This window comes from Sorghum bicolor, chromosome 2, assembly GCF_000003195.3.
Source record: "Sorghum bicolor cultivar BTx623 chromosome 2, Sorghum_bicolor_NCBIv3, whole genome shotgun sequence".
Lineage (NCBI taxonomy): Eukaryota > Viridiplantae > Streptophyta > Magnoliopsida > Poales > Poaceae > Sorghum > Sorghum bicolor.
The window spans coordinates 12,989,947-13,015,153 of NC_012871.2; the positions used below are offsets into that span (position 1 = coordinate 12,989,947).

The 25,207-nt window shown below is 40.0% G+C and overlaps 1 protein-coding gene and 1 pseudogene across 3 annotated transcripts; one reads left to right on the plus strand and one right to left on the minus strand.

Annotated features, from left to right (window-relative positions):
• LOC8057289 (putative aldehyde oxidase-like protein) lies at positions 1,523-24,188 on the plus strand. Of its 3 annotated transcripts, none has more exons than XM_021453731.1 (10): positions 1,523-1,900; positions 17,329-18,960; positions 19,055-19,314; positions 19,449-19,658; positions 20,468-20,686; positions 21,414-22,379; positions 22,477-22,572; positions 22,677-22,775; positions 23,466-23,655; positions 23,736-24,188. In XM_021453731.1, exons 1-10 carry the CDS (start codon positions 1,717-1,719, stop codon positions 23,966-23,968), a joined length of 4,089 nt encoding a protein of 1,362 aa, XP_021309406.1. In that variant the 5' UTR covers positions 1,523-1,716; the 3' UTR covers positions 23,969-24,188. The 3 variants fall into 3 exon arrangements, with proteins under 3 accessions (XP_021309406.1, XP_002459708.2, XP_021309408.1); XM_002459663.2 differs by lacking the exon at positions 1,523-1,900 and adding an exon at positions 16,559-17,092; XM_021453733.1 differs by lacking the exon at positions 1,523-1,900 and adding an exon at positions 16,559-16,859.
• Positions 24,365-25,207, minus strand: part of LOC8057290 — a 2,742-nt pseudogene continuing 1,899 nt past the window's right edge.

Here is a 25,207-nt window from a genome sequence, read left to right on the forward strand (position 1 = left end):
CTTCTAACTCTAGTGAGCTTGCATCCTACCTAGACTCTGACACAGTCAGCCAGTTAGATGATGAATTTGACCTCATGCAGTGGTGGCATGAGCACAAGCTTACTTATCCTGTGTTTTCTGTTCTTGCAAAAGATATCTTTACTGTGCCTGTGTCAACTATTTCTTCAGAATCTACCTTTAGCACTACTGGCAGGATCATCGAGGAGCGTCGCCGGAGGCTGAACCCTGAGACTGTGGAGGCACTTACCTGCATCAAGGACTGGGAGAATGCTGAAGCAAGACTGCAGCACATGGTGGAGGACAAGGACCTTGAGGAGGCCTTTGAAGCTCTTTATCTTGATGTTGATTAAGTTCTCCATTTTTGTAACAGTTATGTAATAGCTTGGGACTTGGAACATTTTGGTGGCTGGATGCCTGGATGGATGTCATGAACTCATGAACTATATTAGGAGCTGGTTGTACTCTTTTCCTGTTAGGGTTTCTCACAAGGGTGAGTTTTACCTAACAGGTTTTTAATGAGGCAGCCATTGCACAACTCCTACTTTAATTAGTTTTAGTTTCAAATTTGTCAATGTATTCTTTGCTTTTCTGTGCAATTTCTGTTCTTTTCTAGTAGTTTAAGAATACTATAAATTTGCATTGTGAAATTTCAAGTTGAATGAATATATATAGACTTGTGAAGTTTTAGTGTCAGGGCCGGCACGGGGCACGCTGGCCCGGCGTGCTGGCATGGCACGTTTGGCACGGTCCTAGGATTTTAGGGCCGTGCTAGTGCCTGCTTCCCGGCACGGTAGCACGACACGGCACGACACGCTTCTTTTACCGTGCCAGCCGTGCCGTGCCCAGACGGGCCGTGCCGAGCCGTGCTAGGGCCGTGTAGTGCCGTGCCGGCACGTTTGGAAATCTTTAGGCAGGAGTTGGTCGCGGTGATACCCGTGCTGCAGAGGGCTCGTCGTTGGCGCAGGGGCTCAACCACGGCGTTGGCGTGGCGGGGATCGTCGCCGACGGGACTCAGTCGTTGGCGTCGCCGTCGTTGGAGTGGAGGCGAGCGCGGGCATGGGCGGGCGTGCGCGGCCACCTCAGCCAGCACCCGACCCTCCGGCGGCTCCTGGAGCGCGAGGCAGCGGCGACCGCCTCGTTCAACCGGCGGCGATGGCGCACCAGCAGAGGGCACAGGCGAGCGCTCAGTAGAGGAGGGATTGGGGTCGGGGTGCGTTGGGAGAGGAGAGGATGGGGTGGGTGCGTGGAGAGAGGAGGGGATGGAGTGTGGATGCGTGGGGAGGAGTGGAGGACAGGCACGAGTGGAGGACAGTGGCTCTGATTGGCTAGGGGCAAGGAGTTCAGTTGCGGGCCGAGGAGGCTTCACCAAGGGAGCGTGGTAGACGGGTCTAGGATTCGTGTTTTAAGTAGGAGAGATAAATTCGACTGATAAACTCACTCTAACGGGCTATATATATATATATATATATATATATATATATATATATATATACACCTCGCTCTCTCCACACGGACCCTCCATACCGGGCGGCCAACGCGTGTGATGTGCCGGCCAGCAGCGCGCAACCACGCCTCCCCACGTACAGTATATATACAAAAGCTTAGCTTAGCTTTGCTTGCACCGTGCCGCCGTCGATCTGATCGACGCGTACCAGCTACTAGTGCATGCGTGACCAATAGCTAGCAAACGCTCGCTATTGATCGAGTCCGCCATCCATGGCGGCGGTGGCGGCGGTGACGACGACGGCAGCAGTGGGGAATGGGATGGCGGTTGATCGGGTGGTGTTGGCGTTGAACGGGCAGAGGTACGAAGTGGCCGGAGTCGACCCGTCGACGAGGCTGCTGGAGTTCATCCGCACCCGGACGCCCTTCAAGGGCCCCAAGCTCGGCTGCGGCGAAGGTACGTACGCTAGCTGCACGTAGCATGGTATTTTCTACTATGATAAGTGCGGATCTTCCCACTCTTTCTCATCTGCTTCTGCCTGTGGCCATCACCATGCATATATACAAAATCATTTAGATTGAATCGGATAGGACACGTCTGATGGGTAGGCTAAACAAATCATGTACCATGCACCGTCAATTAGATTAATTATTAAACAAGTAAATTTGATTGGACGAATGATGAATAGTTATGCACACCTGTAGTCAGCAACGGGTTTTTCCTTAAAAAAAATCAAATAACAATATAAAAAATATAGTAACAGATCTGAAACAAATTAAGCGTCTGTCGCTTGTCGGAAAAGTCATAGCTAAAAGTACTATTTACTGATTTGTTGTGAGAGAAAAACACTGTTAAATGACTAACAGATTCGGCAGATAAGCTCAAATCAACAGGGCCAAAGTAGTACTCTCTCTTGTTCATGTGGTCCCACAGAGGCAAGGTTGATGATGGTGGGCGCATCTCCGTCCACCATGAGGAGGAGTTCAGGTCATCGCGGAATCGCTGCAGAGCATGCATGGTCAAGAAGGAGCGTAGATCGACAACATCTGAAATTAAAAGGATATATATCTAGAAGGGGCGTGAGCTCCATTGCCAAGTGCGACCATCGATGTCAGGGACGAGAAGTCCAGGTCGTGATGACCTCCACAGAGAGAGGACGAGCATAGGTCATGATGCCCTCCAGGGGGAGGAGGGACGGTGTGGAGGTCAAGCTCGGACATGGTGGCAAGAGCTCGCCAGGGAGATGTGACTATAGGTGAGAGAGAAAAAGAGAGGAGGGAGGAATAAAAGAATAGAGAAAAAAATGATAAATAGCTCAATGACAAGTGGGTTCACGAGTCTAAATACAACCTGAATTTTAGACTTCTCCTAGTATTTAAATTTAATATAAATTTCCCTACTATATGTCTCCTAATGAGATTCTCATGTGCTAATAACTAGTGGTAGTATTTTATTATACTACCGAGTACTACTTAAAAACAATAGAAGAAGTCTACCATTTTAATAATAAAAACAAAAAGTTTTTTTGCCTAATGTTTCTATAACAAGCAAATCTACAGCAAAATAAAGTTGCTTCAACAAATAAGGTGGAGCTAGTTCAAAAAAAACAAATTAAGAAGGCGTGGAGCCGCCGTCCGGAATCATTTTAGCTGAAGTGGGACGAGCTGTGTATATATATCAAACGACCTCCAAATATGGCACACTAGAGGGGGTAGCAGTCGTGGCATGCTTTAGTAGTCCAGCGTCCATTGACGTCGACTAATGCAGCAATTAATATCGTTCGTGGTCCCAGCCATGGCGCCCGATCGATCGGATTGCATGAGGACGATGCAATTCGATCCCTTTCTTTCATGGTACGGTTGGATGGCACACACGTACTGTACGTGATGTTGACTTTGCTGTTGAGGCAGCGGGAGCTATGTTCATTTTAGGGCCGGGGTTATGGACGCAACCAGAAGACAATTCAGGCAATCGGTTAGTGTTAGTGATGTGTTTTATGTTAAAAAAAAATTGTAGCTTTATTAGTTCCTAACAGTTTTAATTAATTATATGCGTAGTCTGCAATTTTCAGATCCGAATTTTTTTTAAGAAAAAACTATATTTCGACAAAAATGAATCTGATCTGTGTTGGTATAGAAACAATTAACACACGATGCATGGATGATCAATAACAATCCCATGCCGGGACGGCGACGACTTGGGCTGAACAACAACCGCTGGCTAGACATACATATACACTAGGCGCCGGCGCCACGCACCCAATCATGCATGCATGTATAGCAACAAGCTAGCTATATAGCAGCAAAGTCGATCGATCCCCGCTGCCGCTAGCTCTTCAACCCTCAACGCCCATGATGTTGATCGACCATATGCATATGGATAGTTAGCTAACTGTTGAAATAATGCTTGCTAATTAATGCATGCTAGGTCGTCTATAGCTTTGAGATGTGACGATGCTACAGCAGATATCTGCTTCGGTGTCACTGACAGGACTAGCTAGAATATGTATGTACTTCCTCGTTTTCAAAAAGAGTATAATTTAGCTGTGGAAAAATATTTTACCCACTTTACATCATGCCTTATATATATATATATATATATACGGTAGCGCTATTCTACACCGCAAGCCAAATTTGAGCAGAAAAAATACTGAGCAGTACTGGAGAGTGTTCAGTATCATCCAACACTACACTTATGACCACGAAATATGAGCAATACGCATAGACGGATATATATATATATACATATATATATATATATATAGATATATATATATATATATATATATAGATATACATATATATATATATATATATATATAAATTCCTTTGTATATGTACGTGTAGTTACTCTCATCTTCAATAAACTACATTATGTATGTATTCATACTTGTTTATCAGTTTGAGTATGTTTATATACTCATATTAAGATACTCTAGATCTTACCACGCGAATTTTTTTTAAAAAAATATATTTTAAATATATTACTAAATTGCCACTACTATATTATATACAATAAGTATAACCATATACTCTATGGCCTTGTTTAGTTCCGAAAACTGTAGCACTTTCGTTTGTTTGTGGTAAATATTGTCCAATCATATACTAACTAGGATCAAAAGATTCATCTCGTGATTTACAGTCAAACTGTGCGATTAGTTTTTGTTTTTGTCTATATTTAATGCTTCATGCATGTGCCGCAAGATTCGATGTGACAGGAAATCTTGAAAACTTTTTGGATTTCGGGGTGAACTAAACAAGGCCTATGTATGTATACTTAACATACATATCACTCTAGATGGTCTAGTATGATCATATACTTTGTCTATATACATTTCATCCGGTTATATACACCTTAAATCTAGAGATACATAGATGAGAGTAACTACACGCGCGTGTAAAAGAAACGCATCCTATGATCATATAAATGGATTATGGATGGACATGGATGCAGAATATCATCTTGTGGTTGTGGTGGCTTGAGTATCAAATTAAACTATCTTCGGAGATAGCGATTGGGCTGTACAGCACAGTACATGTGTGATTATGGCAGTGTAACGACGATATGTGACCTGCCGTGGTCCAAACTCCAAAGACGTCGTACGTGCAAAAGTCGCCAATTCTTTTTACTTTTTTTGTAGGGATGGTGCATGAGTCCCACGGGTATAAGAAAAAACCATTACTTTAGAAGGTATGTACTTGCAACGCGAGTAGTTCGACAACTATATCGAGAACGGTCTCAAAATCAACTTTTTTTTAGCTGCCTCTAAAAATGTCCTCTATTTTACTTTTTAAAACCGTTAGTAGGGGCGCCCCTAACACTTTTTATCTTTATTAACCTAGTCTAAAAATTCGTCCCTGCAGAGATTAGAACTTGGCCTGCTAGAGTGCTAATGAGTACTCCCTCAGTCCAAAAGTTTTTTGCACTTCTAGAAGTGGGCACAAACTGAGGCAAGTGTATGTGTGGATGAGAAGCATCTAGAAAACCTTTGCATGAAAAGACGGGTGAAGAATGAGTGGACGAGAGAGCATCTATATCCTATAACCGCAGTCCGTGAAAAGTGTTCACATATTCCCGGAAAATTTTTAAATCCCAAACGTACAAATATTTGTTGGGTACAGAGGGAGTAGCTCCAACCGCTGGAGGTCCGTTCACCCTCTATTTTAGATATGCCTAGAAAAAACAATGGCCTAAAGAAAATTCCTTTCTAATAAAGACAGCTAATCACAGCTAGAAATAGATTTGTAGAAGCAATTGGCAATTTGAACTGCCTTAGTAAAGTTCTTAACTTCAGATCTAGATGAATGAAGGAAAACTTTATAACAAAGTTAGAATACTCGAAGATATCTACACCTTTATAGTTGACTAATTTTTCTTTAAAATCATTTAAGACCTGATAATTTTACATTAATTTTTAACAATTTAAAATTTGATTTTTTTTTTCAAATGGCCTTAGATGGAGAAATGACCTAAACGAAAGTTGTACTACTTAAAGAGATCTAAAACTTTGAAGTTGACAATATTTTCGTTTATAAGCATTTAGAGCAGGAGATTCTTCTTTAATGTTTCTTAATTTGAAATTCAAATTTTTAAACTTTTAATATAAAGGATGGAGAAATGATACAAACCAAAATTGAAGTACTCAAAGAGATCTACAAATTTTTAGTTAACTACCTTCATTATATTTTGGGTCCTAAAAATTCTTTTTTAAGTTTCAACATTTAAAATTCATTTTTTTATTTTTTTCAAATAACATCAGATTGAGGAACGACCTAAACTGAAGTTGTTGTACTTTAAGAGAACTGAAGTTTTGTAGCTTACTACTTTTCATTTGAAATTGTAGGTCCCCAAAATTATGTTTTAAGTTTTAAGTTTTTCGAGTTATTTTGTTTAATTTTTCAAATGATCTTGGTGGAAAAGCAACCTAAACTAGAGTTATATAGTACTCAAAAGAGATAAAACTTTTAAGTTCGAAATTCTTCATTTCAATTATTTTAGTGTGTCCAATATTTACTATAATATTTGCTATAGTAAATGAATTGTATCAACCACTTAGTCTGAAGTAAAAGTGGAGTGGTAAGGAAGAAAAACACGCAAAATGTGTGTATTTTGCATGGCACATGGGTGTCAGCAGTTGCCTTGTTGGCTTCTCTCCTAGGGTAAATAAATTTTGCTATTGTTTATCTGATTTGCAAATTCTGTAAATAATTTCTAGAGGCGGTTAGATCTCATCCCGTCTCTAGAAATTGATCTCTACGGGTGATTAGGTTTTGGCCTGGATTTTTAGAGACGGTTAAATAATTGTCTAGAGATGGGTGGATTCTATACCAACACATTCTACCCACCTCTAAAATAGTTCATATAGTAGTATTTTTCTCTTAAGTAATGGATCCAAATAGAGCTTAATACCTATGTACTCTCTGTCACACCCATATTTTAAGAACAAAATAGGATGCATAAAAGACTCATATGTGCCCCAGAAACAGTCGCACACATAAGTAGACAAATCTCAAATGTACCATTGCAGTGTTTATTACATAGCAGAACAATAATAAATCACATAGTCGCATACAAAGATGATAGCATAAAGTAAACAACGCTCTCGACGGAAGCTCCACACAGGGACAGCATTGACTGGTTGACTCCAAGCTTAGTACTCATAACGGTAATCCTCATTCCAGTCATCATCATTATCATAACCTGGGGTGTTGGGAAATTGCAAGAGTGAGCACATATCGTACTCAACAAGTATAACCAGGGGTTCATGAGGCTCAAATAGCTGACACTGGTTTGATTGCATTTAGCTTTTAATAGTGGATAACATGTTTAATCATTGGATAGCAAATATCAAGGTAGCATAATTAATCCCATAACCACATGATTAATGTATACAAGAATTAAGAATAACACATATAAACAACTTAATAAACCATCATTTATTATCATTATTCACGTTCATCGGTGTCCATCTATTCCGTCAGTTTTCCGGGCCGCCCGTATCCGTGGGCACGGCTAGTATACCAGATTTAACACTCTGCAGAGGTTGTACATCTTTACCCATGAGTCATGATTTACCCTTTCGCCCGAGGTAGCTAATCTCTTAACCCCCTTCCAAGGGAGGTCGGCAGGGATCACTATGAAGTCTTTCAAAAGTTCGTCTAACATGTTAGGGCCGTAAAGTTTCCTTTGCGCGCAGATATAGAGCCCCCCTTCCGATGGCACAATGACTCGCAGCCTATACACATACAGACAGAGGCCACACTATACCCAAAACGGTTCAGCCTCTCCACCCTTTCGGGTAACCTCTAACAAGCTAGAAAAGTTCTTCATACTGAGCTAAAGCCAGAGTCATATAGCCCTCATGGTTGTACGAGTTGTCCCAGCTTTTGCCAAGGGATAAGTCCTTTATGGAGGGTCAAGATCAATCCAGCAAAAGCCAGAGTTCTTTCCACCCTTTATATTCAAGTTGCTAGAAAGCTTATTTTATTGTTTATTGTATATTCAAATGTTCATGTTACAAGATCATGGATTAATAATCAAGCACTAGCAAGAACTACCCAAATGCATATCCAAATAGGTAACAAGAAATTTAGGATAACAATCATCTATGATTTTGCTAAGGTCATCAAGGTGGACACATGCATATGATCAATATTGTATTAAATGTATATAGGTAACAAGGATAATCCCAAGTTATACTTGCCTTGATCAAAGCTCTCCTGAGCCTGCTGGTCCTCAAAGGCTTGGTCTTGATCACCAACGTACGGGCTCACCGTCTATTCCCAAACATCAATCAACAACACGCAATCCAATGTAGACAATCATACACAAAGCAAACAAGCTATAATTAGAACATTACACCAAACAGTGAAAAATCAAAGATAAAAGTTTATGAAAATATTCTACGCAGCGCTACGATCACACAAACGTAAAGTTCATGAAAATCGGAATTAAAACGGAGAAGTTATGCATTTTCCAAGATTTCCTATAGAGAAACAATTAATTAAATAGTACCAGGAAATTAAAAAGTTTCAAAACAGAGAATAAATAATTCTAACATGTAGAGCTTGTAAATACGAATCTAACGAGATTTGAATGGACAAAAACGGAGTTAAAATGAATATTTTATGACCAATTCAATTCCAATGGCAAAACTGTAAATATCTGATTGCGCCTTTTCACTTGAACCGACGAAAATACGTGTTTAAAGTTGAGAAAACGTATTTGGCGGAATATGCCAAGGACCGCGGGTTAATATATAGATTTCTCCGGGGATTCTTTAGCAAAAACGCAAGTGAAAAGGTATCTTCTAATCTCGACCGTCCTGAGATCTGACGGTGGGGGAGCGATCCAGGGGCCATGCCGGCCGGCTGGCCGCCGGAACAGCGCCACCCACGGCGGCGCGCCATGGGCGCCGCCCAGGACTCGCCGGAGTTCACGGATCTCGTTAATCCGCGCGCTAGAAGAGAAAAGAAAAGCACCAGGCGAGAGAGGAGCTTACCCCGAGCTCACCTGCGTACTTGGCACGGCCTGAGAACGCGCAGGGAGGGCTCGCCGCGGTGGGAAAGAGTTCGGCCCCGGTGAGATTCGAAAACGCGCGGACCAGTGCGGCTAGAGCTTGGTTTCACGATTTAGATGCAAAGGGGACTTCGCTGCGGTGCTAGGGAGTCTTATAGGACGCGATTGAGCAAAAAATCCCGGGATTGTAGGAGGTTTGTTTCCAATTCTGTGAGAGGAAGAGGTCGGCTCGGTCTCGGCCTGAGGAAGGAGAAGAAGAAGTCGCTGCCACGTGGGCCCGTGCTGCCAGAGAAAGAAGAGGGCGGGACCCGGCTGTCAGCGAGTGGAAGGAGAGGGGAAAGGGAGTGCGCGCTGGCGGGCCTGGCTACTGGGCTGCGGGGTCGCTGGTTGCGCACGCTGGGCCGGGGAAAGAAGCTGGGCTGTGGGGGAAGGGGGCAAGCAGGCCAGAGAGGAGAAATGGGCCTCAGCTGGCTGCGGGGTTCTTCCCCTTTTCTTTTTCTTTTTTTTTCTATTTTATTTTTCAAAGCCCTTTTCAAATAGAATTTTGAACACAATTAACTTCAAACCAAAGTCTCACAGCACAAAATAAAAATATGCCCCAGCATGAATGCAAATTCATGTTTTCTAAATTTATGGTGAATTTTAATTTGCACAAAATTATTTATTTTGCTAGATTCAAATGCTCACAAAAATACATAAATACATCTAATTAAATCCTATTAATTGAAATCAAAATTTTGGGTGTTACACTCTCTCTATATTAAATTTTAATTCATGTGGCTTTTCTAGATATATTATCTTATACTCTTATAAAGCTAAACCCCACTAGAGAATTCTCTCAACATACAAGCTATCCACATCAACAATCCACTAGAACTTGCAATTATAGCTAACTAGCACATATAATTATGATAGTTATCTCTTCATCCACTAACATGCATTTAGTTGGCCAGCCAAACCATTCACCAAAATTAATTTAAGATAGTTTCATCCATATAAATATAAATAATCTAATTTCTTTTTAAATTATTTGGAATCCCCGCAGCAACGCGCGGGGTATTCTCCTAGTTAATATTAAGTTCCAAACCAAATAATCTAATCTATTAAGTAGATTCTAATTCTTTCAAAATGAAGAGATTCAAACGGCCTAAGTTCATAAACATGAGCGACATATGATTACTTGGTATAGGAAACGGACTAATATGAACATGAACACCTTGACAATGATCCAAATAAAAACATTACGATAACACTAACCGATAGAACCAAGAATAATAACTTCAAGCCTCGACCCAACAACCAACCATAGTTTTTTTTGAGGCACAACAACCAACCATAGTTCATTGTTCACCTTCACATATAACTCGGATACAAGTATAAAAGCAAATGCAAAGGCACACTCATGAGGACACAATTTACTATTAGCCCCGTTCTAAATTACAAGGGCAGCCCAATGCTAAAAACCACACGTAACATTTCTATACAAAACTATGTTACTAATGGATAGTTCTACAAAATAATTTTATGTCCAATCACATGTCTTATTTCTCTATTATCTACCTATTATATTTTTCATGTCTTGAATCTCGTATAGACATAATTTTTATGAAGAAATAATTTCTTCATCTCGTGTCTTTAATTGTAGTGCCCTGTTATTTAGTTGACACTTTAATAATGAACTTGAAAAACCATCTAGTTTTATGATTGGGAGATATCTAAGACGATATTTTGGATCTTCTAGATACATAACTTTTTTTATGCATTTAAATATGTATTATATGTAGATACACAATAAAAATAATATATCTAGAAAAGTCAAAAGTTCTTATAATTTGGAACAGAAAGGGGATTTTATGATGGATATCCCAACAAAAAAGTGGGAAATGCAAAAAAAAGTCTAAAAACACTAAACTATTTTGTCACATTTTAGTATCCATCCAAATTCCAAGGTCACTTCTCATTATTTCGATATCCTCTCCAAAATATAAAAATACCATGGGATGAGATTTCCCTCAGTTTTCATCCCTGTGTTTTGAGCGGGGGAGCTGCTATCAGCCTAGCAACATAGTCCACATATATAGTTCCATAAGTCTATCTCCAACAGACCTATAAAGAGACCCAAACTCAAAATGGGTCTCCAACACAATACTTATAGTCTCCAACAGAGTACCTATATGGAAGACCCATTTTAGGTATCAGGAGAGACATAACCCAAATATGAATATCCTCTCTCCTCGAGATCCATTTATAGGAAGGATTCTCTTTTGGCTCTTTTGTTGGAGAAGACTAAAAATAAGTATAGAACCTTTTGCCTGTAGCACTACCCAAACTTCGAATAGGTCTTGTATTTTGGGTAAGGGAGCATCAAGAGTTTTCAATAAAACCTCCCAATCTAGGATTTTTTGGCAAGAATAAAAAAGAACACATCTCCAAGAGTTCCAATCCCACCTCCTAATCTTTTGGTACACGAAAAAAATACTAAACACACGCGCATATATATCCACGCATGTATCGGTCTTCCAATCTAAAGTAGAAGGGCGTGAAAAAAATTAAGAGTAGAAAAAGATTTCTGATGCAAATGTTAGAGAAAGAGTTATAAAAATAGTTAGGATAACTTTTAAGTAGTATAAGATTTCTGATGTAAAATTGTTTTCTATATTTTACGAGTAAATTATTAAAAATTGTTGAAGATGATCTTATTTATTTCTTCCAAAACTTTTGGTGAGTTGGAAAACTGCATGGTTTTAGAAAGAAATTCTTGGGAACTCTTAGAGATGATCTTATGTAGTATGTGCTCTTAGCACTTGTTTGAATACAGTTATATTAAATGATTAAAATGTATAGCGGTCCCTAACTTGCGCTACTATGTCGTTCCTATCTCTAAAATTGTAAAATGGTCTTTTGGGTACCTAATTAATGCTATTGTCTCGTTTTGTTCCAATCGGGAGTTGACACGCGGTGTAATCTTGCAACACCCCCCTATAACACGAGAGGGCGATTAAAAGGTCGTAGGTCCGATCTCTTCACGACTCAAAGCCTATGTATTGGAGTAGACTGATATGAAAATTAATTAATTTTTCACTCTGAGTCGCGAAGGGATCAGACCCATAGTCTTTTTATCACCCTCGAGTGTTGGTGGGGAGGGGTTGCAAGATTATAGCACATGTTGGCTCCCTGTTGGACCAAAACGAGACAATAGTAGTGATTAGGCATCCAAATGACTTTTTTAGAATTTTAGGGGCCACGATAACACAATAACATAAGTTTAAGTACCTCTAGTGTACTTTACTCTATTTAGATCGACACGCAAATAGATCGAGGTAAATACATGTGCATCTAAAGCCCTATTTGGTTTCTCCACCTAAACTTTAGTCACCTAAACCGGGACTAAACCTTAGTCACTAGGTGTTTGGTTTTGGTGACTAAAGAAACTAAAAAAGGCCATTTAGTCACTTTAGTCAGGTAAGGCACCCTAACTAAAAGGTGAGATTTAGTCCCATTTAGCAACAACTGGTGACTAAAACTCATTTAGTCCCATTCAATCATAAGCTCATTTAGTCCCTTTTAGTCATAGCGTTTGATGAAAATGACTAAGGTTGTGTTGGTTCACAAATCCTAAAGTTTAGTCACCTAAACCAGCTTCTAAAGTTTAGTCATCCCATGTGTTGGTTTGGATGATAAAGGTCTTTTAGTTCCTTTTAGTCAAGATGTTTGACTCCAAAGTGACTTAAAGAGACTAAAAGAGATATTTTAGTCCCATTTAGCACCTATTCGGTGACTAGTGAGACTAATCCTCTTTACACTACTAGAATTCCGTTCTTTGCCGACTGCCAAAAGCAGTCGGCAAAGGCCCTAAAATAGGTGGCAAAGGCTTTGCCGACTGTTTTACACGTAGCAGTCGGCAAAGAACACCCGGCAAAGATTCTATCGGCAAAGAAACCTTTGCCACCTGCCAAGAGAAAAGCAGTCGGCAAAGCCTTTGCCACCTGCCAGTATGGCAGTCGGCAAAGGGAACGAACGCCGTTGTGAGATGACGGAGCTCTTTGCTGACTGCATTTCTTGGCAGGTGGCAAAGGGCTCTTTGCCGACTGCCTTTTGGCAGGTGGCAAAGCTGGAATAAATAAAATTTCGGCCTGTTTTTTTTTATTTTGTATCACAAATATGATTATATAACTGGAATTCACATATATCACACAGATCCACATATATATCACACAAATCTACATATGTAGCACACATAAACCATAATAAATGAGTTCAACAAGTCCATCATCCAACAAATCATACTAAGTGTGCAAAACCAACGTCAAACATCCAACATGGTGTGCAAAACCAACATCAAACATCCTGCAAAGTATAGGAACCACATAGCTAGTCACGCGTCCTGCGACCCGTCGCCACCGTCGTGTGAAGAGCTCCCAGCTGGCCACAAAGGCCACGAAGACGGTCCAATCTGCGGCGCGCTGCTGTACACCCACCTAGATCCGACCTGCTGAGCAGGCGGAGGGTCCACATGTGATAACATTAAACCTCAAAAAGTTTTGTGATTTTATGACTTTTTTTGCTATATTTCATTAATTAAATTCTTTAAATTGATTTTTCCACTCAATAATCCTACTATGAACTATAGGTACATAAAATAATGAAACCTAGGCATTCAAAAAATGATATTCATGTCGAATAATGTATTTTTAGACCATATCCAAAAACTGACCCAAAATTTTGAAGTCCGTGTCCACAGAACATGATCATCCAAGTGCGGTACAAGTGATTTTTAATTATATAAAACTCAATCGAAATCAGAAAATTACGAAACTTGTTGAGGTGTCATGTTATCACATGGGGAGCCTATGATAAAAATTGAAAATTTTTGGAGCAAATTGTGATGTCAGATGTACAAAACCCAAACACTTCAACATATGATCATATGTGATCATATTGGAAATGTTTGGATTTTGTTCATCTGATACTGCAACTTACTCCAAACTTTCTCAAATTTTTTCTATAGGGTCCACATGTGATAAAATTAAACCTCAAAAAGTTTTGTTATTTTTTGACTTTTTTTGCTATATTTCATTAATTAATTTCTTTAAATTGATTTTTCCGCTGCATAATCCTACTATGAACTATAGGTGCATGAAATAGTAAAACTTAGCCATTTGAAAAATGATATTCATGTTGAATAATGTATTTTTAGACCATATCCAAAAACTAACCCAAAATTTTGAAGTCCTTGTCCACATAACATGATCATCCTAGTGTGGTAGAAGTGACTTTTAATTATATAAAACTCAAACGAAATCAGAAAATTACGAAACTTGTTGAGGTGTCATGTTATGACATGAGGAGCCAATGATAAATATTTGAAAAAAATTGGAGCAAGTTATGATGTTAGATGTATAAAACTCAAATACTTGCTCATGTGATCACATGTGATCATATTGGAAATGTGTGGGTTTTGTTCATCTGATACTGCAACTTGCTCCAAACTTTTTTAAATTTTTTATAGCTTCCACATGTGATTACATGACACCTCGTCAAGTTTCGTAATTTTCTGACTTTGTTTGGATTTTATATAATTAAAAATCACCTCTAACACACGTGGATGGTCATGTCCCGTGGATAAAGACATCAAAATTTTGGATGAGTTTTGGGAAACAACCTTAAAATAGACTCTCCAACATGAATATCATTTTTCGAATGGCTAAGTTCCATTATTTGATGCACCTGCAGTTCAAAGTAGGATTCTGCGGTGGAAAATACAATTAAAAAAATTTATTTACAAAATATAGCAAAAAGGGTCACAAAATCACGAAAGTTTATAAGGTTCACTCTTATTGCATGTGGAGTCTATGAAAAAAGTTTGAGAAAGTTTGGAGCAAGTGACGACATCGAATGTCTAAAACCTAAATTCAAATTTGTCTTTGCTGACTGTCTAACGGCTTGGCAGGTGGCAAAGGGGACGGAGATGAGGGCCGTCACCTGGCCGCCACCTTTGCCACCAGCTTTTCTTTGCCACCTGCCAGGCAGCCACCTTTGTCGACTGCCTTTCTTTGCCACCTGCCAGGCAGTCGGCAAAGGCCGTCTTTGCTGACTGCCTTTCTTTACCACCTGTCAGGATTGTTGGGCAGTCAGCAAAGAATCCTTTGCCGACTGCCCTACCTTTGGCAGGTGGCAAAGGATTTTAGCGGTCGGCAAAGCCTAGTTTTCCTGTAGTGTTAGTCTCTTTTTAGTCAGTTTGTTTGACAGTTTAGTCACAAAACTAAAGCTTAGTAGCTAAGTTTTAGAAGGGGAAAACTAAACAGGGCCTAAACGATTTTAGATTTAGCTAAGAGCAACTCCAATAGGGTCCCTATTTGAGCCCCAATAGCTAAATATAGGTGTCGAGGTTAAAAATCGAACTCTAGCAGAGCCCCTACTGGACCCAAATTTATTAGGCCAACAAAATCCTCCCACCAGCCTTAATTCCTGTTGGGTCACCCCCTCGGCCCCCATCCACCTATTTCACTCCGCGCGGTACGAAACTGCAGCGAGCGCCACCACCTCCCCTCCTCCATCGCGCGACTACGAGCCCGACTCCACTCTGACGAGCGCCTCCACCTCCCATCTATCGTGCGAGCTCAAGCCTCCCTTGCTCGAATGAGCCATCTGCCTCCACTGCGCCACCAAATCTGCTCCCTTCCCATGGATCTCCCTCCCCGATGGCCACTCCGGCGAGCCGCCGCCTCCACTCCGTCACGGGTTCGACATCCTTAGCCTACGATTCACGATGCGAGATCCACCACCCGGTCGCACGACTTCTCACTAGCGACGCGGCTGCCATGCTCTCTCCCCTTCTCACCGCCTCCCTTTTCCCCGGCGACCAATGCCTCCTCTCTCGCCTCCCTCCGCCGCGTGGGTGCGCTGCCCCAGCCGTGCGAGCACAAGCATCGTGCTCGCCTCCTTGACTTGTGTGTGAAGATGAGAAGAAAGGCCTAGCTCAATGACAGATGGGTCCCCCATGTCATTGACTGCTGATGTGGATTTTGAGGGCTTTGTTGGGGGCTGTTGCTGGAGTAGAAGAAATTTGTTGGGCCAATAAAAATAGAGGTGAGCACCCAAATAAAAAGAGGCTCTGTTTTTTGGCTATTGCTGGAGTTGCTCTAACTTAGTAGAGGCTAACCAAGCATGCCCTAAATAAGGTCTTAAGTTTATTTAAATTTAACATGAAGAGTTAAATATACACATAGCTGACGTTCAACTTTAACACCACTTATTTATAACTGAAAATATAGTATATAATAATATAAAATTAGGCCTTGTTTAGTTCTAAAATTTTTTAGGAAATTGACACTATAACACTTTCGTTTGTATTTGACAAATATTATCCAATCATAGATTAACTAGTTTCAAAAGATTCGTCTCGTCAATTCCGACCAAACTATATAATTAGTTTTTATTTTTGTTTATATTTAATACTTCATGCATACGTCCAAAGATTCGATGTAACGGAGAATCTGAAAAAATTTGTTAGGAACTAAACAAGGCCCTAGTAAAGATAGATTTCGCTTGACGGCAGTCAAGCCAAACGACCAATTTAGAATTTACACAACACGACGGCTTTGTTCCTTTTCGTCGAATAGCTTCCAAGCACTCCTTACCTCGCGTGACGCCGCCCGCCATTGTCCACACCCTCTAGCCCTCGACGCATGAAGAAGCCGCCATTCCCGTGCCTTGCTTCGCCGATGAGCGGCGGCAAGGGACCTCCCTGTCCATGGCGCACGAGTTGGGGTGGCCGCGGAATGCTGCCACGGGATCTGCTGCCATTGTTCGGACACGGCAGAGATGCCGCCAGCATCGAGCTCCTTCAGTGCCTTCGGTCCTGGTGGCGCCCTTTTCATCCATCAGTGACACCAGGGTAACCAAGCGATGTTCTGTTTGTCCTATGTAGTGCTACTTCAGATTCAGGTTAGGTTTTCGGTCCAGCAGACTTGGGAGGGAGTTGAATCTCGAGAGCCGGGCTACCTGCCTGGTTGCGTGACATTGCACGAGTTAGAAAGTTGTTTGGAAAGGCTCTTAAAAGTGCATGGAAAGGCCACTAAAATAGAATGTCCAGAGTATCTCTTCTGGATGACCGTAATCCTTAAAATGGTAAGAGTGTAAACTGAATTACTTTGTTATGGAGTACATCTCAATCACCTTGTATGACTATATATTTTTCGGGAGGTTTAAATTCAGGTTTGGAATAAAAACTCTTTCCAGGACAAATCAAATCGCAACGTATTTGGTTATTTTAGCCAGTTAGATTCAGATCTTTCAGTTCAGCCTATTCTTGCACATCTGTGTGGTATCTTTAGATGACTTGTTCTCTTTAATTCATATTGCAGGCGGTTGTGGGGCTTGTGTTGTCCTTATAGCAAAGTATAACCCAAAGATTACTGCAAGTTCATGCTTGACACTACTTTACACTATAAATTTCTGTTCAGTTATCACAACTGAGGGTCTGGGAAATAGCCAAGAGGGCTTTCATGCTGTTCAGGAAAGGATGTCTGGGTTTCATGCCTCTCAGTGTGGCTTCTGCACTCCTGGAATGTGCATGTCTATTTTCACTTCCCTTATCAATGCTGACAAATCCAATAGGCCTGAACCACCAAAGGGGTTCTCAAAACTAAAAGTATCAGAAGCAGAAAAGGCTTTCTCTGGCAACATGTGCAGATGCACTGGTTACCGTCCAATTGTTGATGCCTGCAAAAGTTTTGCATCAGATGTTGACTTGGAGGATTTGGGCCTTAATATATTCTGGAAGAAAGGTGATAAGAACCCAGATGTTAGTGAATTGCCAAGTTACATCCTTGGTGGCGGAATCTGCACCTTTCCTGACTTTCTAAAAACTGAGATAAAATCTTCACTTGATCATCTGAGTAGTCCTTGTATTGCAGTCTCCAGGGAGGGTTGGTATCATCCGAGAAGTATCAAAGAATATTATGAGTTAATAAATTCTTATTTATTTAGTGACTCAGTCAAAGTGGTTGTTGGGAATACTAGCAGTGGTGTACCAGGATACAAGGATCAAGACATCTATAGTAAGTATATTGACATAGGAGGCATTCCAGAACTTTCAAATATTGTAAGGAGGGAGTCTGGCTTTGAAATTGGAGCAGCTACACCAATCTCTAGGACCATTGAGATACTTGAGGAAGAATGTGAATCTACATCCTCTCCAAAGGGAAGCGTGGTTTTCAGAAAACTTGCGAACCACATGAGCAAAGTTGCTACACCTTTTGTTCGTAACACAGCTAGTATTGGAGGAAACATAGTTTTGGCACAAAAATTCCCATTTCCATCAGATATTGCAACCATACTCCTCGGTGCTGGTGCAACAGTTTGTCTTCAGGTAGTTGCAGAACGAAGACAAATTACTTTGGAAGAGTTCCTAGAGCAGCCTCCTATAGATGCTACTACTTTACTCCTGAGCATATTTATTCCACATTGGATCCCAGATTCTGGGACAAAGACAAGATTGTTATTTGAAACTTACAGAGCAGCTCCTCGTCCTCTTGGCAATGCTGTTTCATATGTAAATTGTGCTTTCTTGGGGCATGCTTGTGTGGATGAACAATCAGATACTCTTGTATTGAGTAATCTGCGGTTGGCTTTTGGTGCATATGGAACAGAACATGCTATTAGAGCAAAGAAGGTGGAGGAATTCCTTACTGGTAAAGCACTCACTGCTTCGGTTGTACTTGGTGCAATTCAATTACTTAGAGAAACGGTTGTACCAATGGAGGGAACATCACATCCTGAATATAGAGTCAGTGCAGCTGTTGGATTTCTCTTCAGTTTCCTATCTCCGCTTTCTAAAGGCATCCCAGAGCCTGGGAAGTCTCTGAACAGTAGTTCTGCTGATTCAGCAGATACAAATCTGCCATTATCAACACGTCAAGAAACATTTTCCAGTGATGATTATAAACCAGTTGGTGAACCGGTTAGGAAGTATGGTGTTGAACTTCAAGCTTCTGGTATGTGGTTACATTAGAATTTTTTAGTATTGTCAACATATTCTCCAAAATCTTTTTGCAGAGCAAGATTTGAAGTTTCTATTGTGTAATACAGGGGAGGCAGTATATGTGGATGATATTCCTGCTCCAAAGAATTGCCTCTATGGAGAATTTGTTTACAGCACACAACCCCTTGCTTATGTTAAAAGTATAAAATTCAAGTCTTCTTTAGCATCAGAGAAGATCATCTCTTTTGTTTCTGCAAAGGATATTCCAAGTGGAGGACAAAATATTGGTTCATCCTTTATGTTTGGTGACGAACCACTATTTGGTGATCCGATTGCTGAGTATGCTGGTCAAGCTCTTGGCATTGTGGTACTTACCCTTTCATGTTTTGTAGTATAACCAATCACAGGAATAATTGCTCTCTTAAAAATCTTTTTGATAAAAGACAATTATGAATATTAATGACCGTAATCTGTATTGCTAAATCATTACCTCTACCTCAGATTGCAGAAACACAAAGGTATGCTGACATGGCAGCCAAGCAGGTTATTATTGAATATGACACAGAAGATTTGAGCCCACCGATCATAACTGTGGAGCAAGCAGTGGAAAAGAGTAGCTACTTTGATGTCCCCCCGGAATTGTATCCTAAAGAAGTTGGTGATGTCTCCAAGGGCATGGCAGAAGCTGATCACAAGATCCCATCAACAGAAGTATTTTAGTTCAACAACTTTCCAGAATTGTTAATAATTTAATTTCACTTGCATCATAAAATAATGATGGAAAATTAAAGCATGCAGTTCTGTGTGCTCCAAATTTTTTATTCTTTCATCCTGTGTAGAGTCCACTTTTCTCGAAAACGCAGGAGAGCTGTCTGCTTTGAACTGTATTGTAGATACTATTGCATTAATACATCAATAGACAAAGAAACCTTAAACATTTGAGAAGCCAAAAGATGAGATAATCCACCTGAGTTTAATACTATCTAGACCACTACTTCTGAAACTTTGGATTACTGAGTCACTTTTGTAATGGTTGCTTCAATGTAATTGCTAAGAGTAGCTACTTCAAAGTTAAGATTGAAGTAACAATTATTAATAGTAACTCTCTGTTTTGTTGTGAGGTGATCAATAGTGTATTGTTGGTAACTATTTTTAATGTCACACATTTTTTTTCAGAAGGGCGGCAAAAGTTCTGCCGCTAGTTTTACTAGGAACTTAGGAAGAGAAAAATAAAACAAGTGCAAGCCCAGTTTGAGTGCAAACTGGGTCCGGAAATCACACACTAATGACACATTTAATGACTCATTTTTTTTGTATATGTAACTTTGACTTGAAATATATGCATGTAAAAAAATTTGGGATGTTTCGCATAGATAATAAAGCCTCAATTACGACGGAAGTTTGAAATTGCATAGTAAGATCCATCAATGTACTTTTCACTAGTACCTATCCTACTTCCCTTTTCATGGAAGCTAAGAGAGGATCTCTCATGTAGTTTTGATTTTGATGCATGACTGCAGGTAAAACTTGCCTCTGAGTACCACTTCTACATGGAAACACAGACAGCACTAGCAGTTCCAGATGAGGATAACACTTTGGTAGTCTACAGTTCGTCACAGTACCCTGAACTTGCACAAAGTGTCATAGCAAGGTGCCTAGGTATTCCATTCAGCAATGTGCGTGTCATTACAAGAAGGGTTGGAGGAGGCTTTGGTGGAAAGGCATTCAGATCATTCCAAGTGAGAATAAACAAAACTAGATTGTAATAACCAAAATCTTCCATTTTATGAAAAATAATTATTTTTAATGTAAAATCTTTACTCTGGAGTATAATTTACTGTACTTTTGTATCTTGTTTTAACTTGTGATGGGGTTATTGCATGTTTAGACTAGGACTAGTGTCAATTTTTTTTAAAAAAATCCTTATTATTCTTTAGTTAAGAGCTATTTCCTTAGACTCGCAAACTGAAAAAGGACATCCAAAGTTTACATTTATAGTACAGATGAAAAAGTTATTATTCTGTTTTCTATATATACAATTTTAAACTTAGAAAATTGTTAAGTGCAATATTTTTTTCTACTTTGTTAACTGCATTGTTTGTGGAAAATAAATGTTGTATTGATAGTTTGTAGTATGAGGTTTGGTTATGTAGGAATCATGTGTTCCAACGAAAGCCATTTAGGCCTAATGGAGAATATATTCATTTAACCATGCGCTTTTACACCATGCAAATGCATCTAACTCTGTCTCTGTTATTTGGGCTTCACAATAAAAAAACACTAGCCCAAAATCAAATTATCAGTGTCCTTTAGAAGATCTCTAGCAACTATTTTAGACTTCAGTTGACATATTTGATATTTCCATTTGTGGTGATTGCATATGACAATCTGCTAACAATATCATGAATCATAAGGACCTAGTATACATTAGCATCTGTTTCTTACATGTGGTACATGCTTGTGCAGGTTGCAACGGGAGCTGCACTTTGTGCATACAAGTTACGACGTCCTGTACGAATGTACCTTAATCGCAACACTGATATGGTTATGATTGGTGGTAGGCACCCAGTTAAAGCTCATTATTCTGTCGGATTCAAGTCTGATGGAAAAATTACGGCCTTGCGTCTAGATTTATTAATTAACGCTGGAATATCTCCAGATGCAAGCCCCGTGATACCAGGCTATATTATATCTAGTGTCAAGAAGTACAATTGGGGTGCTCTGTCATTTGACATCAAGCTCTGCAAAACAAATAATTCATCTAAATCTGTAATGCGTGCTCCTGGAGATGCACAAGGCTCCCTAATGGCAGATGCTGTAATTGAGCATGTTGCGTCTGTCCTGTCAGTGGATGCTAACAGCGTGAGGGAAAAGAATTTTCACACCTATGGTACTCTTCAGTTGTTCTACCCAGATAGTGCGGGCGAAGCTTCTACGTACACATTGCATTCTATTTTTGATAGGTTGATCTCAACTTCAAGCTACCTGGATCGAGCTGAGTCCATAAAGGAATTTAATAGTAACAACAAGTGGCGGAAACGTGGCATCTCTTGTGTACCCCTCATTTTCAAAGTAGAGCCAAGGCCGGCCCCAGGAAGGGTTTCCGTGCTCAATGATGGCTCCATAGTGTTGGAGGTTGGTGGAATTGAAATCGGGCAAGGTCTATGGACAAAAGTACAGCAGATGACTGCCTTTGCTCTAGGAAAATTATGGCCTGATGGAGGTGAAAGTCTTCTTGAGAGAGTGCGTGTTCTACAGGCCGACACCTTGAACTTAATACAAGGTGGACTTACTGCTGGCAGCACTTCTTCTGAATCTAGTTGTGCAGCCACCCTTCAGGCATGCAATATGCTGTTTGATAGATTAAAGCCAGTCTTGGATAGGCTGCAGCAGCAATCAGAAAATGTCTCATGGGATACTTTGATTTCTCAGGCAAGTTTATCCTCCTCTAGTTTGTGCTCATGCTTTGTACAATACTATTTCATGCTGTAGCAGCAATCAGAAAACGTCCTGTAATGTTTCCAAGCAGGCCTCTAAAGATAATGTTAATTTATCTGCAAGTGCGTACTGGGTACCTGGCCAAGTTTCTAATAAGTACCTTAACTATGGAGCTGGTATAAGTGAGGTGCGCCAAAATTCTCAAGACTAATTTACAATAGTGCAGTTAAATCATGTTTGGATGTCTTATAGAGGATACTCTTTCTATTTGAAATCTTCTAAAAAGTGCAGGTGGAGATTGATCTTCTTACAGGAGCAATTACTTTAATAAGGGGCGATCTTGTGTATGACTGTGGGAAGAGCTTGAACCCTGCAGTAGACTTAGGACAGGTTTGCTGTCGATCCTTTTGTGCTTCCTGTCTTAATCAATTTTCATTTTAAATGTTGTTCATTGATTTATAGAGTATAGACCATAGTTTTGGACTTGATGAGGGTAATATAATTTAAGTACATGAGAAATGTGAAGCACATTTTCTGTTAATTGTTTGATATGTATTAGAGAGTTAACTTGTTTGGTGGCATTTTCAAATGAAAATGGGTTAACTGCTGGGAATTTGATCTATATCTGCAAACATTCAATTTAGGTATTGCAGGTTTAGTATTGAAATATTGCATGTTTCTTCTTGTCCTCGAACTGCGTGTGTTTAAAGAGAGAAACAATAGACCCTTACAACACAATCTTAGTTAAGAGGGGGTTGCGAAAAGAGAATATAAAATGATCACTGGATACAACATGACTGAATGTTGTATGTTTTCATATTTTGCAACATTCAGTCTTGGCGACATTTGACTAATAATGTGATGGATATGCTAATAATGAGAAGCCACTAACTAATAGAACTATTTCGGCATTTCCCTTGTCAGGAGTTTACTCTGCCCTGTTGTGCTCCATACTGATCTCTTGAACATATAAGTATAGCAAAATACTGGCACAGGTTTTGCAGCGTAGCTAGTGCCTTATTGGGCTCTTGTACATTAATTTGATGGCACCATATCTTATCCATGGAATTTATCTTGCAGATTGAAGGTTCCTTTATACAGGGAATTGGTTTTTTCGTATATGAAGAGTATATTACGAACAGTGATGGCCTGATGATTAGCAACAGCACATGGGACTACAAGATCCCAAGTGTGGACATAATCCCAAAACAGTTTCATGCTGAGGTGCTGAACACTGGATACCATAAGAACCGTGTGCTTTCTTCAAAAGGTAGTCAGTTTAGTTACTCATTGCATTGTAGATTGAAATATGCTTGGTAGATACCAATCAATCTGTACTGTTTCTGCCAGCTTCTGGTGAACCTGCCTTGGTTCTTGCCTCATCCGTTCATTGTGCACTGAGAGAAGCTATCCGAGCAGCAAGAGTGGAGTTTGCAAACAGCACTGTATCTGGACGCTCACCACTGGAATTTCAGATGGATGTCCCTGCACCAATGACACTGGTGAAAGAACTATGTGGTTTAGATATTGTGGAGAAGTATTTGGAATGTCTATCTACCTATGAACGTGCGGCTAGGGCGTAATCTAAACCTATATGTTATCGCATAATAAAAAGGACTGGCTATGCCTATTGGCTATTGTTTGTTGTTTATTTACAATAAAACGTGCGTGTGGGTGGGTGCACAATATTTGAAAGCTTTCAACTATCTGTATTCATGAACCCTTATTGAAACTACTGCAAGTGGTATTGTTATGAAGTTTGAGTGCTGGTCAATTTTAAAAAACTACTGCCAGTTTTCATTCTATTACGTAATAGATTCCTCCACCACGTTGACCTTACGTGATGACTTATGTATTATGATCCTGGATGTGATGGAAACATTGGTGGTTCGGGTTCTCCATTCATGTGGGATTGATGGACTATGGAATTTGACTGGTTTCAAGCGTGCTTAGTGTTGTAATATTGACAAGTTCATTTGGGTCAGGTTAAATTGGACAGTTTTGTCACACATATGGTGTGTTAGCTATAGCCATTTTTAAAAATATATCATTAGGTGGCACCAGAATTTTCAATAAGCCACATAATTTCTAATCAATATGTAAATGATATGATTGAAAACTTATATATAGTTTGTGGTAGCATATTACAAAAAATTACCAATAAAAGAAGATTGTTTCTTTAATACAGTATACTCATCTACATGCAAACCCACCATATCAACTAAAAATGATAACTAACTTTACGAATAACAAGATAGAGAACAATGCTTTATACATGAAATAGTTTTTTTTCCAAGTAATCTCTTGTGATCTAGTGAATTTTTGCATTTGTATTTATTAACAAATTAAGTAACCTAGAAAGCATTGGTAGCAACTTTCTTTCAAGGGGTGCCATCAATCTGAACACCACAAATATCATCTTCCTCCTGAGAGACTTGAAAATGTGCCAATACTTGTAGTTAATTGTGGATGCAACATGTTAGGTGATTCAAATCCTTCGTCCTGAGTTAAGGCCGGCATAGAGAAGCTGAAATGTGTTGATGTAAGCTCTGGTATTGGCGTATCACCTTCGAGGTACTGCATCACTTGCCGCATGGTGGGTCTTGCACTAATAAATGAATGTGAGCATAAAAGCCCCAAATTTAGAACTAGGCATGCCTCATTGAAGTTATAATCATTTCTGAGTCTTGGATCTACTGTCTCAGTTAACAATCCATTATGCCAGTGCTCTAAAACCCAATGCATCAATGTATATTGAGAACCTTGTGGATTTTGCATAACAGGCCTTGGGCACGCAGCCTTACCCACTGGCCATTGCGTCA

Excerpts from the sequence above, each read along its gene's own strand:
- LOC8057289 (XM_021453731.1), top strand. The coding sequence starts at position 1,717 with ATGGCGGCGGTGGCGGCGGTGACGACGACGGCAGCAGTGGGGAATGGG. Across the intron at positions 1,901-17,328 it reads CAAGCTCGGCTGCGGCGAAG|GCGGTTGTGGGGCTTGTGTT; the intron begins GTACGTACGCTA and ends TTCATATTGCAG. Across the intron at positions 19,315-19,448 it reads GTCAAGCTCTTGGCATTGTG|ATTGCAGAAACACAAAGGTA; the intron begins GTACTTACCCTT and ends CCTCTACCTCAG.